Source organism: Salvelinus namaycush, chromosome 32 (genome assembly GCF_016432855.1).
Source record: "Salvelinus namaycush isolate Seneca chromosome 32, SaNama_1.0, whole genome shotgun sequence".
Taxonomy (NCBI): domain Eukaryota; kingdom Metazoa; phylum Chordata; class Actinopteri; order Salmoniformes; family Salmonidae; genus Salvelinus; species Salvelinus namaycush.
The window spans coordinates 1,856,088-1,874,093 of record NC_052338.1 but is presented as its reverse complement, the minus strand read 5'-3'; the positions used below and the strand labels follow the sequence as shown (position 1 = coordinate 1,874,093).

Genomic DNA, 18,006 nt, shown 5'->3' with positions numbered 1-18,006 from the left:
TTTATATTTCAGTAGGTGTACTGTAATATGAAATACAGCATTTTACTTGCCACCGAGCTGCCTGTAAGCTACTGTCAAATTCACAGCAACCCCTTTACAGTGTATGCTTTTTCTTGGCGGACGTGTGTGTGTAGTTTGTGTGCTACATTTAAATACTAAAGTTGACAAACGAGTGAGGTTGGTTCATTAAACGAGCAAACATCTCTCTCCACTGCTTTGGGGCAAGCTAGCGTGGCCTGTAAATTCTTATCCTGTTTAAGTGATCTCCTCTGACAGAAAGGAATGGAATTCCTGCATGGATATGTCACTCATTGGCATGCATTGTATCTTGTGCTCAGTGTGAGGGCCATCTTACACATACAGCTGTCTATTGTATAGGACACATCACGCGTATCTCATTCAATCAGTCCAACACTCACGGGTTATATTACATACATACTGGATTACTCACATATAAAGTCGCATACAGCACACACTAACACGCACACATACTAACATATTCACTATGTAAAATGTCTGTCCCTCAAAAAAATCATACTTTTTTTTTGGTCACATGAGAGTGCATAAGGGCTGAGGAGGCAACAGAGATAAAGCAAGACAGATAAAGAAAGAAAGAGAGAGAGACATATAAAGAAAGAGAGATAGAAAGGTAGAGAGGCAGGTGGCAGGTAATCCCTGAGGTAATCTGAAACCTTGGCCCAATAGTGGCTTCAGTAGATCAGATGACCTATCAAAGATCAGAACTTCCATTGCGCATCGCCGCTTGTCTTTCAGTCAGACTCTCTCACCCTCTTAGTTTATCGCACATCGCCTGTCCATTGCGTACCTACCCTATTCTACCAAGGAGTTCCAGACTCAACACCTGAAACGACAAGCCTTTGTGTATATCAAGGACATCCACCGTTTCTTTTTCCACTGCGGTGTCCTATCTTTATCTCCTTAAATTAGATTGTAGATTGTCATGGAAAGAATTTTGTCAAATGTGCATTGCCTGTGTCACTCGATCAATATCTCGCACCATCTCTGTTTTCTCTCTCTCTCGCTCTCTCATTCCTTCTTACCTGCTTCCTCTCCCCCCTTTCCCCCAATCACCCTGTTCATCCCTCTCTACCAAACCCTACCCCTCTATCTCGGGGCAGCGAGAGACAGCAGTCATGGAGTCAGCCATTCAGACGGTAGTGGGTGTCTTCCTGAAATCAGCCAAAGGGAAGGAGAGTTTGGGAGGGAATGACTTCCAGAAGCTGGTGAAGAGCCAGCTCCACAACATCATGATGGTCAGTCAGACAGCAGCCTCCACACTCACACTGGTTATAAACCAGCTATAAACACTACACCTTTTTGAACTCTTTGATTGAGCTACAGTGCATTTGGAAAGTATTCAGACCCTTTCTCTTTTTCCAAATGTTGTTCTGTTACAGCATTATTCTAAAGTGTATCAAATCGTTTTTTCCCCCTCATCAATCTACACACAATACCCAATAATGACAAACTGAAAACATTTTTTTTTAATTTTTTTGCAAATGTATTAAAAACAAATACCTTATTTACATATGTATTCAGACCCTTTGCTATGAGACTCGAAATTGAGCTCAGGTGCATCCTGTTTCCATTGATCATCCTTGAGATGTTTCTACAACTTGATCGGAGTCCACCTGTGGTAAATTCAATTGATTGGACATGATTTGGAGAGGCACACACCTGTCTATATAAGATCCCACAGTTGACGGTGTATGTCAGAGCACAAACCAAGCCATGAGGTCGAAGGAATTGTCCGTAGAACCTTGAGACAGGATTGTATCGAGGCACAGATCTGGGGAAGGGTACACAAAAATGTCTGCAGCATTGAAGGTCCTCAAGAACACAGTTAGCTTTCATCATTCTTAAATAGCACAAGTTTGGAAACACCAAGACTCTACTTAGAGCTGGCCAAATGGCCAAACTGAGCAATCAGGGGAGAAGGGCCTTGGTCAGGGAGGTGACCAAGAACCTAATGGTCACTCTGATAGAGCTCCAGAGTACCTCTGTGGAGATGGGAGAACCTTCCAGAAGGACAACCATCTCTGCAGCACTTCACCAAATCAGGGCTTCATGGTAGAGTGGCAAGACAGAAGCCACTCTTCAGTAAAAGGCACATGACAGCCTGCTTGGAGTTTGCCAAAAGTCACCTAAAGGACTCTCAGACCATGAGAAACAAGATTCACTGGTCTGATGAAACCAAGATTGAACTCTTTAGCCTGAATGCCAAGCGTCACGTCTGGAGGAAAGCATGGTGGTGGCAGCATCATGCTGTGGGAATGTTCTTCAGCGGCAGGGACTGGAGGACTAGTCAGGATTGAGGGAAAGATGAATGGAGCAAAGTACAGAGAGCTCCTTGATGAAAACCTGCTCCAGAGTGCTCAGGACCTCAGACTGGGGCAAAGGCTCACCTTCCAACAGGACAATGACCCTAAGCACACAAGACAACGCAGGAGTGGCTTCGGGACAAGTCTCTGAATATCCTTGAGTGGCCAGGCCAGAGCCCGGACTTGAACCCAATCGAACACCTCTGGAAATACCTAAAAATAGCTGTGCAGCAACGCTCCCCATCCAACCTGACAGAGCTTGAGAGGATCTGTAGAGAAGAATGGGAGAAACTCCCCAAATACAGGGGTGCCAAGCTTGTACCGTCAAACCTAAGAAGATTCAAGGCAGTAATCGCTGCCAAAGGTGCTTCAACAAAGTACCGAGTAAAGGGTCTGAATACTTATGTAAATGTAATATTTCAGTTTCTTATTTATACATTTTACAAATAAATCTAAAACCTGTTTTTGCTTTGTCATTATGGGGTATTGTGTGTAGATTGATGAGTAAAAACAAAACAATTTAAACCATTTTAGAATAAGGCTGTAATGTAACAAAATGTGGAAAAAGTCAAGGGGTCTGAATACTTTCCAAATGCACTGTATAGTTGTTAAGATTAAAATAACTTTTTTCATCAATTGTACTCAAGGTCCAACCAAAATGTAATTTCCGCTTTATCCCAACCCCTCCAAAAGACACACACAGAGTGGGGTTCGAAATGATTGACACCCTTGATAAAGATAAGTAATAATGACTGTATAAAATAAATAATTAAAATACTGAGCTGTATTGTATGCTTAAAAAAAGGGGAATTATATTGTTTTGTATTAATTCAATTACTCAGAGAAAGATATTTTGTTTTAATATTTTTGTATAACAAATCTCAAAAAGGTAGGGGTCCAAATAATTGACACCCCTAAAGGTTCTTAGAAATGAAGTAGTCAAAAGTTTAGTATTTGGTTACACATTCCTAGCATGCAATGACTACATCAAGTTTGCGACTTGTTGAATGCATGCATTTGCAGTTAGTTTTGGTTGTGTTTCAGATTATTTGTGTCCAATAGAAATGAATTATAAATAATGTATTGTGTCATTTTGGAGTCACGTTTAATTATAAATAAGAACAGAATACGTTTCTAAACACTTCTACATTAATGTGGATGCTACCATGATTACGGATAATCCTGAATGAATGGTGAGTAATGATACGTGAGAAAGTTACAGAGGGTGAAAGATCATACCCCAAAGAAATGCTAACCCCTCACCATTAAAAAATAAGAGGGAAGGTTAGCATGGTTAGGGGTGACAATAATTTTGACCCCTACCTTTTTGAGAGAAAAAAGTAGTAATTGTTAACAAAATCTCTTTCTCTGAGCAATTTAATTAGTATAAAATAATTTAAATTCCCTTTTTTTTTAAGCATTCGATATAGCTCAATATTTGAATTAGTTCTTTTATATATTATTGCTCATATTTATCAAAGGTGTCAATACATTTGGATGCCACTGTACATCTACAGGTTGGAGAAGGGAGCTGTCATACTGGGTGACCTGTTGCAGTTGTTGTGGGAGGTTAAGTACCCTGCTCAAGGGCACAACAGCAGGCAACGGTGTCTAGGATTTAATACCAGCAACCCTCCGGTTGCCAGCTCACTTCCCACCAGATTTTTCCCGTCAGACCTGGGATACAAACTGGCAACCCTCCGGTTGCTGGCTTATTTCTCTAACTGCTAGGCTGCCTGCTGCACTAGTAAGATATGTATGGTATGTATGGAATAGGAAACACTACAGACCAACATATAAAATAGGGTGTGTTGCACCAACATGGATTAACACTTAAACTTGGTTAAATCAAGGTCTATCTATTAATCAGGCTGCACAAAACAGTACTGTATTTTGTGATGTAAGGGGTCAGTTACTACAGAGGTCACCTCTGCTGGCGTCACCTTTGCGTCACGTCTGCCCGTCTCTGTATCTACTCTGTACCCAGGACACGGACAGCTCCGAGGCGGTGAAGAAAATGCAACAGGGCCTGGACGCTAACCAGGACGGTAAAGTCAACTTCGAGGAGTACATGAAGCTGGTGGGCTACCTAGCAACCTCCCTGAGCGTGCAATGCACCGCTGCCGTGGCGACGCCAGCTGAGAGTGCGGCCGCCACAACAGAGACCAAGAATGCACCGGCACCAGCAGCAACAGAGGTAAAGGAAGAGAAGGCAGAAGCCGAGGCACAGCCAGAGGAGGCACAGGCTGAGACAGCCACAGCTGTAGAGCCACCAGCAGAGGCAGCCGTAGAGGCAGAAAAGGTGGAAGAAGCGAAAAAGGTGGAGGAGCCAGCACCAGCAGCAACCGAGGAGGAGAAGACAAAGGAGGCCTCATAGGAGTTTACCACCGGTCCAGTCCAGATATTACAATACACACCAACACCAAACTGATAGACACCTCACTACCCTAATACAAACAGGAGTGCTAATACCATAATAATAATAATAATACCATACAGTACAGTATATGTTGCAACACCACAATAGCACATTCATTTTCATTCACACATACATAAACCCAGTATTTGGTACTAAAATAAACTACACTACAATTACTTACTTTGCAGCAGTACATGCCATTTATATGTTGATATACTTCCCACTATATAGCACACTATACTTTATTATATGTATATATAATTCATTCTGCCATTCATTGATGTGAAATTTTGACACCCTCTGAAATTGACACATTTCCACACCTGTAGAGCTGATGAATCTTTATATACACTGACACACATGCAATACGAAATGTTTTTATATTTGCATTCCTTCTTTCTCCCTTTGCCCATCTACAATGACGCAATGCAACACTATACTACAGTATATTCCACAATGTACAGTCAAGTCAGGCCATCTCAAGTTGTTCTTCTGAGAAGCTTGTTTGGCTTAATGGCTTTGCATGATGCAAGCAAGCACTGATGCATGGTTACATGACATTTGCTACACATCAAATTCTCAAGTGTTAAATTAACACTGACAGTGTTAAATCAACACAGATAGCGTTAAATTTAACACAGGTCCAGTGTCTAGACAGATCCACACTTTTCAGTGTTAAATTAACACACTGCTCAGTGTAAAGCCTTATTTGCATATTTCCCAGAGGGCCTTGCCTTTCGAGTGAAGTTTAGAGTTACCACCCATGACTGTATTTGTTAGTGACAGAGACATGGCTGTTGCATTCATCCATTTTCAGCCCTGTGGCCTCCACCAAGTGAGATCCTAAGTGAATACATTATCATACAGTTTTTATTATGCAACACAATATATCACATATTTCTAAAGGCCTTTTACCATTAAACAGTGACCTGAAACTCATGGTTTACAGGCCACATCAGGCCTGCAAGTCACAGTATGCTGGCTTGCAAAGCGATCTGTAATTTCTATAGGAATCCAGCCAGAGTGGGGATATTAAACATTTAGAATTTTTATTGACCCTCATCCTGCATTCAGAACAACTGCTGGGTTGAGAAGATTAAGATATAAGACCACCTTAACCATCTTAACTGGAACAACCATTTCAGTAATGGTGCGGAAGTCCAAGTACCAGATTGGATTAGTTTAGAAAAATGTATGTTAGTTATATTTGAGAAGAATAAGATTAATGAATTAATCAATGTACATGCAAAAACATAGATATTGAAACAATTCTAAAAAATCTGCCTGCAGTAGAGCATGCTGGGAAATATGATAATGATGGGCATGGTTTTGGTTTAACACTGATTATTAACACCAACACTGGGATTCTTTTACACCAATGAGTGTTAATTTAACAATTACAGAGTGAATTTAACACATGCCTTAACATTAGAAATGTTACATTGACCAATGTGCTTTGCAAGATTGTCTAAGTGCTCTGCTCTCTCTGTCATTGAAATGAAGCTCTGACATGGCATGACATGACAATAAACAAATTGTGTTGCTAGGGTTCTTAGTTCAGACTAGTCTCTCTCTGTCGCTCTGTCTTTGCTTCGTCTATCTCATTTCCTGAAAAATCCAGGCAGGGCAGCATCTGGAGTTTATGGACTCCTCTCCACTACTAGCTAGCCAATAGCCATGGATTTGGAGCTGGAAGATCAGGTGTGGTGTGTCCTAATAATGGCCTTCTAGTAAATAATTGAGGGCCCAGGATGGAATCAACACCAGAACCCTTGCTAGGATCCTTGCAGCCCAAAATAGCCCTTAAGCAGCAGGCCACTGACCCGGGGAGGCCACTAGAGGCCCTTGATATGGGTCGCGAGCCGTTTCCATGCAACCCAATCCACCAGGACCAGAACCAAGAGGAAAGGAAAATGAAACAGACACCCAAACTTGAAGAAAATGGGCTCTTATAGCCTGTTGGAAGCGTTACACCTGATGTGAAAACTCACAACAGAAACTTGACCCTTGTATAGGTATTGTGTTTGTATTGTTTCTACACTCTTAGAAAAAAAGTTGCTATCTAGAACCAAAAAGCATTCTTCCGCTGTCCCTACAGAAGAACCCTTTGAAGAACTATTTTTGGGTTCCATGTAGAACCCTTTCCACAGAGGGCCAAACGGGTTCTATCTAGAACCTAAACGGATTATCCTATGGGGACAGCAGAAGAACTCTATTGGAACCCGTTGTTTTCCTCATGGTTCCGCAACCATCAGGTTTGCTGGGTTTCCTGGTCACACCCCTGTTCTCTGTGTTGAGAGACCCTGTTTGACCTGAACTTACATCCTAGTGCTTAAAACCATTGACTTAGCCATGGCTTAAAACCATTACCTTAACCATAGTGGGCACACCCTTGGACAAAACCAACACAAGAGTTACTTGATTACTGATAGCTATCTGTGACTCATCTGAATTTCCTGAGATCCAACGAATTTGCCAGACTTCAAATACTATTTTAAATCTTTTAAATGCTGTGCGTGTTTGCTTTAGCCTGCCCAGAGTGCCAGATGGGCGGGGTTTGACGTTTTTGGACTATTCTATTGGTCCATTACACCAGGCAACCTTGGCAAATTATTTCAAAAAGTATTTTAACCCAGGTCCGTAAACTGATTTAACCCTTAAACCAGTAGTGTTACAGAGAGTACTGTTCAAAGTCTTGGCCTTAAAAACATGAAATATACTGAGCTATCAGACATCTGAAAACTATGTAGTGGGATTGTTATCAGCATGTGACTATTTTTTACTATCTAATATTATGTTCATATTATTACCTTTTATTGATAAAACAGCTACTATTATATGATATTATAACTATTATTACTCCAGCCATTCTAATGGCTTGCATTGTATATTATACTCTATTCGCAAGTATAGTACCAGTCAAAAGTTTGGACACACCTACTCATTCAAGGGTTTTTCTTAATTTTACTATTTTCTACATTGTAGAATAATAGTGAAGAAATCAAAACTATGAAATAACACATATGGATTCATGTAGTAAACAAAAAAGTGTTAAACAAATCCCCCAAAAAATCATATTTGACATTCTTCAAAGTAGCCACCCTTTGCCGTGACAGCTATGCACACTCTTGGCATTCTCTCAACCAGCTTCATGAGGTAGTCACCTGGAATGCATTTCAATTAACAGGTGTGCCTTGTTAAAAGTTAATTTGTGGAATTTATTTCCTTAATGTGTTTGAGACAATCAGTTTTGTTGTGACAAGGTAGGCCCTATTTTTGAAGTTTCTTCAAGTGCAGTCACAAAAACCAGGTGTGTGATGGTGTGGGGGTGCTTTGTTGGTGACGCTGTCAGTGATTTATTTAGAATTCAAGTCACACTTAACCACCATGGCTACCACAGCATTCTGCAGCGATACGCTATCCCATCTGGTTTGCAATTAGTGGGACTCTCATTTGTTTTTTTAACAGGATAATGACCCAACACACCTCCAGGCTGTGTAAGGGCTATTTGACCAAGAAGAAGAGTGATGGAGTGCTGCATCAGATGACCTGGCCTCCACAAATCATCTGACCTCAACCCAATTGAGACGGTTTGGGATGAGTTGGACAGAGTGAAGGAAAAATAGCCAACAAGTGCTCAGCATATGTGGGAACTCTTTCAAGACTGTTGGAAAAGCATTCTAGGTAAAGGGTGGCTACTTTGAAGAATCTAAAATCAAATATATTTAGATTTGTTCAACACTTTTTTTGGTTACTGCATGATTGCATATGTATTATTTCATATTTTTGATGTCTTCACTATTATTCTACAATGTAGAAAATAGTAATAAAAAAAGAAAACCATTGAATGAGTAGGTATGTCCTGAATTGGACCACTAACAGGTTTTGTAAGCCTTAAAATTACTCTCCAGTGAAATCTCACTTTTCAAAGCTCATATTCTGTTAACCCATACCCAAATAATGTTGTTGACTCGTCCTATACTCATTTTGTTGCCAAAGCATAAATTAGTATTAGAGGCCAAAACATACATTTCCTAATTTAACGTGATGTCAAGTTGGCTTAATTTTTGCTGCCTGACTAAACTAACCAGAAGGGAGTGCTAGAAAGCTGGCCTTTTTTACAATACATTTTATGAAAATGTTTAATGACCGGTTAATACGCCTACACCATTCAAACACAGAAAACCTGCTTTTTAACTTTTTTACCATTTCTTGGAAGGAAAACTTTCATTCATATTGTAATTATTTATAGGTCATATTTAACAGAAATCTGGAAACCCTGTACAGTTACTTTAATGGAACGCAGGGGTTGTACTGTACAGCCCAAAACTCAGGTTATTTACACCCTAGTAAATATTTGTCGGATAGATACAGACAATTTGTTAATTGTAGTTTAATGTTTTTTAAATTGTTCCTTCATTAATAATGCAATCATGGGAAAAATCTTATGTTGCATCACGCATGAAACCACATTGCACCAACGACCGAGACATGGAGATATACAGTATAAATACTTTTTTATTATGACAGGTTGAGCTTCAAACCCTTCGGTGAAATACAGAGGATGTCGACAAAATGTTGCACCTTGACACTTGTAAAAAGTCTTCCCTTTACTTATCCAAGCATTTTACTACACTCTCGCTCTTCTCTTACTATGCTACATTGCTTGCATGATTCATTTAAACTAAGGAAAGCAAAGGCTCATCTGGCATTCTTTACTCATCCGAGCATGCTTTTTTTTCAAGAGCATATTTTGTACTGTAATATTATTTGCTGAGGAAACCAATGTATTTTACAGTAATGCACAACGACATTACTTTACAGTTGTCCTATCTCGATTATGTGAAAAACCATGCCACTCACTAGCAGTTAGCATCATGCTAACATCTCCTGCTAATGCTACAGAATGTACATAGGCCTCATCCACTAGCACAGTGTACTGTATGCATGAGCTAGCTGTGTACCCTCCTGCAGTTCCCCACAGTCTAATCATCAACACTATGCACACCTGTGTTAGAATTGTGTCCACTCAAGGATGATGAAACTATGACACTCTGTACCTAAATGCAGGTAGGCTGACACTATAGCTTGATAGACAATGTGACCTATCACACTGTGCCCTATCCCAGTGTATTCTAAGAACTCTGCTATGTACCAGGGTTGGGTTCCATTCCAACTCAGCCAATTCAGTAGATTAATTGAAAAATCCTCACCAAAAATAAACAGCAATTCTATGAATTGGCTTATTAACATCAAATTGACCCCAAATCTGATTTGTACAGGATACACAGATGCACATTTTCTTTTCCGTTTCCAGGTCTCTTTTCCAGTGGTATACTATACTAAATAGACATAAGTAGTGTTTACAGGTAGACCACAAGCTCTATCACAGAGCCACTGCCATGCTCACCAAAAGCCATAATAAATGAACGACTATGCCAATGTTACACCTTCACAACCAATGCTGTATCATTTTCGCTAAGCTACGCTAATAGTATTTACAGTATGTAACCACTGTGTAACGGCCCAAAATAAAATACTTTGACGCAAGCCTGTTGTCTGATCTGTCCTGATGCTACTGTTGCGTGCTGAGGTCAAGCACTCTGTCTGTATGTGTGAGCACCTGAGAAGAAAGGGAGGGAAGGGAGGGGGAGAGGAAAGAGTGAGAGAGAAATAGAATCAGGTATGGTGGTACGTAGGTGGGTAGGTGGGAGAAGGGAAGAAGACGGACGAGGGGACAGGTGATATTTAAGCCGCTGTCCACTCTCTCCTCATCTTTCTCATCCATCTTTCCTTGGCTCTCGCTCATCTCTCTCTCCCTCCCTCTTCACCGAAGACAAAGGAGGCCCTCCATCAGCACTAAGGTAAGATTGACAGTTTAGAGGAAAGTTGTGCCCTTCTCCTTATTTCTTCTCTGTAACTGATAACTGTTTTCTGGGATCAGCTTTACCCATGTTTTTATATATGTGCCTTATTGCGAATAGTGAAACACTTTTTCACAGTGAGATACCCAGGCGAGCACCTTGGTATCCAGAGCAATAAAACTTATGGGCCGATAATTTGAGCCCATCACCTCAAACTACAATTGGTTTGCCTGTTGTAAAGGAGGTTTAAAACATTTAAGTTGGACAGACCAAAACCTGTGAAGAAAATTGTTTTTTCTATATAATGCTCAGAAAGTCAGTTAACTTGTTCCATCAATGCTAATATATGAAATAGATTGTCTTAAAATTAAGATAATCTATGTAATATAATACAAAAATCCCCATCGAAATCCATCAGTTTTTTTGCATGGGCTGCGTCTCAATCTACCACATCCGTCTTTGTCAGCCTTCTTCACCTGTGGTGTTTAGACCATCAGACTTCCCGAAAATCGGTCTTCTCACGAAAACGTCTGTAGAGTCGGAAACGGTTTGGCCTACAAACTAATACCACTCTATGGAAAGTTAAGACTCTCACAAACACGATGGTGTTCTCCGTTTTGCTCTACGAGTGTCATGGGACTGGTCTAAAGGTAACTCCATACTGGTTTTAAAAAATGGAAGGAAGTATGGAGGTAGTTTTGTGCCAACAACAAAAAAGAAGTGAAATATGTTTCCAAAAAACAAAAGCTTTCTTACATCTCCTAGTTAATAGGACAAACACCTCAAAACCTTATTCCTTATGATATTTTTTGGGACTGTTTTGCCATTTATGAACGTGTTATTCAATGTGTTTCTATGTGCTATAGTAGTAAAGGCCAAATTCTATATTTTTGTAAAAAAATGTTTTTATACCGCCCAGAATTCAAAATCAAATAGCTAAATGATCCATGGTGTAACCATCTTAAAACAATTCCATCTGTGATCTTAGGACAGAGGTCTCCAACAGGTCGATCGCAAGCTACCAGTATCTCGCAGGCCACCTATGAGTTGCTCGCCAAACAATTCTGAAAGTACATGCAATTTTCACGTTCCACCCAAACTGTCGTAAACAACTCTCACAAGTATCAGACACCGCAAGCTCCAGGCTACTATCTAATCAAAGCAACATTGACATTATCCCACCCCTGGTTAGCCACTATTGGCTTAAAAAGCTACACCGAACACAATATCTGCCAATTAATTTCCAGCAATATTGCCCCGGTCTGTCTGTGTGGTGCGCACGTTTGTCTATTACTCAGTGTGTAGCCAGTTGATGTGATAACCATCTTGTGGGTTGACATAAATACTTTCCCCAAAACCTTCTCAATTAAATGTTAACTGCAAAGTAGGCTTACCTTGCAGAAGTATATCAGGAGGAAGTATATCATTTGTATCTATTATTTGCAAACTTTGCCATGAAATGAGCAGCAGCAGTATAGAACATCACTAGACCTGCATATTAGAAGGCACATTTCACACTTGCTAGACACTCAATCACTTGCTTGACACTCAATTAAAGGGCCAGATTGTTGTTGTTTTTTAGATCAAAACAAAAAATGGACTTCTGATGTGATTTAAACATTGACATGGACTCAATTTCATTGTTTCATTATGGACAATTTTAAGAGTGATCTTCTTAAGTGATAATGCCCGAGAAGCCGATGTTTGCACCGGCTTCAAGGGCATTATCACTTTTATACAATGAGTTACCAACATATTCAAATAATGATTGACATATTTTCATTAAAAACGTTATTTGGATTAATTTATTCATACTATTTCATCCTTCCACAAGATATAGTCCCGACTCAAATCTAGGGTTGCTACCCAAGCCGGCTGGTCGTTTGTTCTATTGGTTCTGTTGCCAGAGACATGACCCAGTCGTTCGTTCTAAATGTTCCATTGCCATACTGGCTAGCAACGTTCTTATCCCTTGCTTGCTAGCTAGCCAACTACGGCTAACTTACAGTCACGTCAAACGTCAAAAAGAATAACAGTAGCTGCATTTGCATTTGTTTAAGCTGTTTTCCAGTGACTTTTATTTGGATGCATCCGTACACAATGAGCTAATGAGGCGCGATTTCGCCTGGCATAGAAGATGTGCTCACTCGTCAAAAGTTACACTGTTGTTCAGAGGAGCTAACCAACAACACAGCTAACACAATCACTTCAAACTGAATCTGGAAAGAATGCAAACTAGATGCACTTAATTTTATTTGACCTTTTTTCAATTGACATTTCAAATGTCGGAGAGACAGAAGGCAAGGCTTATACAAATCTCCGCTGTTAAAAACGAAATGTTATTCTAAAAGAAATGTGAGATAATGTCTAGAAACTTTTTATAGTGGAGATCAAGGTTATAAATTGCCTGGCTGGGCTGATGAGAGTGGATTGCACAGTCAGATGGAACAGAGTAAATAGGCATTTTAACATCATAGATTTAGCCGGTGGTAACTTGTAGAATAGACACCAGCTGGAATGCCCTTTAAACCAATCAGCATTCGGGATTAGACCCACCCATTGTGTAATGCCTGTCAATGAGACAGATGACCCCTATGAAAGAAACATTTTATAACCAGACTTTTTTATATATACTTCAGTTATTTGATTAAATTGAATTCCTTAGTTCTGTATTATTGATCACACAGTCAACATCTGCAAAGGAATATTTTTCAGAGTTTGGAATGACTAGAGACAGATTGTTGTGCGTGTGTGTGTGTGTGTGTGTGTGTGTGTGTGTGTGTGTGTGTGTGTGTGTGTGTGTGTGTGTGTGTGTGTGTGTGTGTGTGTGTGTGTGTGTGTGTGTGTGTGTGTGTGTGTGCGTGTGTGTGTGCCTCGGGTTACCAGATCACCTGGCCTGAGTTCCTGATTGCCAGGTGGTTTATCTGCATTTTGACAGTTTTGTGTTTCACTTGTGGTTTCCTTCTGTCACATGATTGATATGATTGTGAAACCCTGAAGCCTCCATCTGAAGTTACCTCAGTGACGTTATCTTTACTTAACAAGCTGCTTACAAGTCTGTCAACTGAGAGAGATTAAATTACCTATCTGTGTCTGTGTGTGCACAGTCTCTCCAACGAAACCAACTCAAGAAGATTCTAAGATGCCGGACACAATGTGTGTAAGACTGTTGCTTTTAAAAAGCTGTCTCTTCATCTTTCATCCATCACATCTTTCACATCAAACCAAGTAAGGTTACAAAACACTGTCCAGTGGCAACAGTATGTCGAGAAGGAATAGCTCATTTGTAGCCTGTAATTTAACCTCCCAATATAGTAGCCTAGTCCTAGAATTAGGACACCTCTTTCTCTAGTTTGCTGATCTTCTTCCGTCCAGCGTGTATATTTCACTCTGTCTTGGTGGAGGCTTCACACCCATGTCCGTCATGTGACCGCACATGCGGTTTGGATGGAGCGTGCATCCTGCCATAGTGTCTGACCTCTGCCCTTCCCTCCAGTATGTCCAAAGAACCCTCTTCCAACCTGGAGAACGCAATGCAGATGCTGATCAAAACCTTCCACAAGTACTCGGGGAAGGAGGGGGACAAGTACACTCTGAGCCGTGGAGAGCTGAGAGAGCTGTTAACAGAGGAGCTGGGGAGTTACCTAGGGGTAAGAGGAGTGTACAAGCCGAGAGAGAGAGACACACACACAGACACGCAAACATACACAAACACTCACTCATAGGCAAAGAAAAGACATGTACTGACAAGAATACACACAATTCTTCAACCCCTCTCCCTCCCTCCCTCCCTCTCCCCCTGTCCCTCTTCCTCTCCCCCTTCTCATCCAGAATGCCCGGGATGGAGAAGGGGTTGAGAAGGTGATGAATGACCTGGACGCCAACAGTGACGGTGAGGTGGACTTCACAGAGTTCATCATCCTCATGGGAGCCCTGACGGTGGCCTGCAACGACTTCTTCATGGAATATAAGCCCGAGAAACTCGTCCACACGCCCTTCAAAACAAAGGAGGCAACGATAGAGGAGATTAAAGAGTGAAGGAAAGATGGGAGGAGGGACTGGGAGGAGGGAAGGGGGAGGTGGAGGTGAAGGGTCCAACTGTAGAGCAATAGTGAAAGGGTATAATTTATGGTTGTATGGTCATCTTATGCAATTTCTAAACAGTGCAACTGCAATGTGTGAAAAGAGGCTGAGGGAACGCCACTGTGTTAAAGTAAGTAAAGTTTCGCTGACGGACACTTAGACAGGAAAAGCAGTGTTTTCCCTCTGCAACTATCCAAATACTTTTCATACCACAGTTAAGTCACAGGTCAGTTACTCTGTCCTCAAATCCATGAATGGCACTGTATACCGCAGGGGTCAGCAACAGGCGCCTCGGCGGACCAAAATCAGCACGTGAGTAATTTTATTGGGCCCCCCCCAAAGTTTTTAGTGGATTTTATTTTTATTTTATTTATTTTTTGGCAACGTATGAAGACTGTAAAATCACCAGGAATTTAGGAAAAAATGTGTATAACTTAGGAAATCTGTTCCCAAGTATTCCCACAAATAAAAACATGTGATATGTGATCAATGTAATCAGTGACTGTTATTTTAAAATAATTATTTTTTGGGGGCCTATTTGTGGTCAATTTGCAGTGTACAAATTATCCTAATTATGTTACGGCTCGCAGATCACCCTCTCAGACAAAAAAAAAAATTCAGCAGTGGCTGAATCTGATTGCCCTCCCCTGGTATTCACAGTAGCATGTGTGTGTTCAGTTGTGTTCCCTATACAGCCTCAAATTCTAATTCAAATGTGCTTTGGTTATATATTCAGGATAGATTTCATTGAAAATGTTCATATTTTCAGTGGATGTTATTGTAACACACTACCACCAATGGAGTGAGATCGGGCCTGAAGCACAACAGGGTGATACTCTGAGTCTCATGAACATAAAGATTACATATCATAGATGTAGATATTATATGTATAGATATAACCTATTCAATCAATATTTCTGATACTTATTATGTATTCAGTGTTGAACATTTTAATATCATGAACCTTTTTCTTTGCACATATTTTGTAATTACCAATGTGTTATTCTAAATATTAAACATAACATTTAACCAGCTATCAATCAACATTTCTTGGTCTTTTCTGTGTCAAAACTGTGAACCTTCCTAGCCCGATAGTGATACACACCAACTAAGTGTGAAATGGTTGATGGATTTGGGTTAACTACAAATCAGATGTAAGCCTTCAATAACCCAGGGCTGTAGAGTGCAAATACATCATAGAATATAAGAAAGCAAGACGTTAAGTGTGTAAGATGATCCACAGAATGGAGAGAGTTGGTCAGCACTGCAGTATATACACAGTAAGGGAGATTGGTTGTCACACTTCTACCTGCAAATAGCGGTTGTGCTGCTCGTGGCTCATCCTCAGGTGAGGTCCCCTCTTCATTAGCTGTTTCCGCGCTGCTTACTACACCTTCTGAACACTATCGTGTTGATCATGCACAATCTGAGCCAGGTTGGCTTAAGGCGGTTACAAACTCCACTCCGTTGATCTATGCATTGAGTGGAGACATTGTTTTGGGGGGGAAAGCGGACACTTTTTTCGTTGCATTCCCCAGAGAGGAAGTCTGCCTTGTGTAGTGTATATCCACTAGAGGGCTTGGGGAGCCAGAGTATCTTACTTAGCAAAAGGGGCCAAGACACTTTTTTTTTACTCTAGCTAGTGATGACATCTGAACTTCTGATCCGGTGTTCTGCCTGTTTACAAAATAATAACTAGCTACATGTCAGCCTAGTCTGGTGTCATACGCTTTACGACACTACTTTTTATCCACAGACGTAGAAGTGAACACGTCACTTTTTGAATTGTAATTGCTGCAAAATGAGCAGAAATCGGGAGAGATTTTGTGGATCGTTGGAATTCTCAGTTTCGTGCAGGAGCTGCCGATGGAAAACAATTTTTGGATCCGAGCTCTGGCAAACTCGGGCAGCAAGTACTAAAACTACAAGGGCTTTTTCGCAATGGTCCTGATGGCAGTCTGAGATGCAAGGTACAGCTTCACCATATCGACATCTCCCTCCCTCCCTCCCGATATTGTCTTGAGGGAGATGAGGGAATCTTCTCGCGAAGCAAGTTCGGCTCCTAACTCATTTCAGGCCAGCTGCCGCTACCTCGGCCAGAGGGTTTGCCGGAGACCCAAACACCATGCCCATATGTCTTTGTCGGATACGAGGCATTCCCTCTGAGGGGAAACCGGATGCGACTATATAAGATACTCTAAATACAGTTGAAGTCGGAAGTTTACATACACCTTAGCCAAATACATTTAAACTCAGTTTTTCACAATTCCTGACATTTAAGGTAAGTAACAATTCCCGGTTTTAGGTCAGTTAGGATCACCACTTTATTTTAAGAATGTGAAATGTCAGAATAATAGAAGAGAGAATGATATATTTCAGCTTTTATTTCTTTCATCACATTCCCAGTGGGTCAGAAGTTTACATACACTCAATTAGTATTTGGTGGCATTGCCTTTAAATTGTTTAACTTGGGTCAAACATTTCGGGTAGCCTTCCACAAGCTTCCCACAATAAGTTGGGTGAATTTTGGCCCATTCCTCCTTACAGAGCTGGTGTAACTGAGTCAGGTTTGTAGGTCTCCTTGCTCGCACATGGTTTTCAGTTCTGATCACAAATATTCTATTGGGTTGAGGTCAGGGCTTTGTGATGTCCACTCCAATACCTTGACTTTGTTGTCCTTAAGCCCTTTTGCCACAACTTTGGAAGTATGCTTGGGGTCATTGTCCATTTGGAAGACCCATTTGCGACCAAGCTTTAACTTCCTGACTGATGTCTTGAGATGTTGCTTCAATATATCCACGTAATTTTCCTGCCTCATGATCTATTTTGTGAAGTGCACCAGTCCCTCCTGCAGCAAAGCACACCCACAACATGATTTTGCCACCCCCGTGTTTCACGGTTGGGAAGGTGTTCTTCGGCTTGCAAGCGTCCCCCTTTTTCCTCCAAACATAACGATGGTCATTATGGCCAAACAGTTCTATTTTTGTTTCATCAGACCAGAGGACATTTCTCCAAAAAGTACGATTTTTGTCCCCATGTGCAGTTGCAAACAGTAGTCTGGCTTTTTATGGTGGTTTTGGAGCAGTGGCTTCTTCCTTGCAGAGCGGCCTTTCAGGTTATGTCAATATAGGACTCGTTTACTGTGGATATAGATACTTTTGTACCTGTTTCCTCAAGCATCTTCACAAGGTCCTTTGCTGTTGTTCTGGGATTGATTTTCACTTTTCGCACCAAAGTACGTTAATCTCTAGGAGACAGAACACGTCTCGTTCCTGAGCGGTATGACGGCTGCGCGGTC

General features: G+C 40.9%; 1 protein-coding gene across 1 annotated transcript; it reads left to right on the top strand.

Annotated features, from left to right (window-relative positions):
- Positions 1–14,143: 14,143 nt before the first annotated feature.
- On the top strand, positions 14,144–14,663 carry LOC120026749 (protein S100-A1-like). The gene is made up of 2 exons (XM_038971469.1): positions 14,144–14,275; positions 14,457–14,663. The coding sequence occupies exons 1-2, from the start codon at positions 14,159–14,161 to the stop codon at positions 14,661–14,663; spliced, it is 324 nt and encodes a 107-aa protein (XP_038827397.1). The 5' UTR covers positions 14,144–14,158.
- The last annotated feature ends 3,343 nt before the right edge of the window (positions 14,664–18,006 follow it).

Coding starts and splice junctions, on each gene's coding strand:
- LOC120026749 (XM_038971469.1), top strand. CDS start 14,159: ATGCAGATGCTGATCAAAACCTTCCACAAGTACTCGGGGAAGGAGGGG. Junction 14,276..14,456: donor AGCTGGGGAGTTACCTAGGG/GTAAGAGGAGTG, acceptor CTTCTCATCCAG/AATGCCCGGGATGGAGAAGG.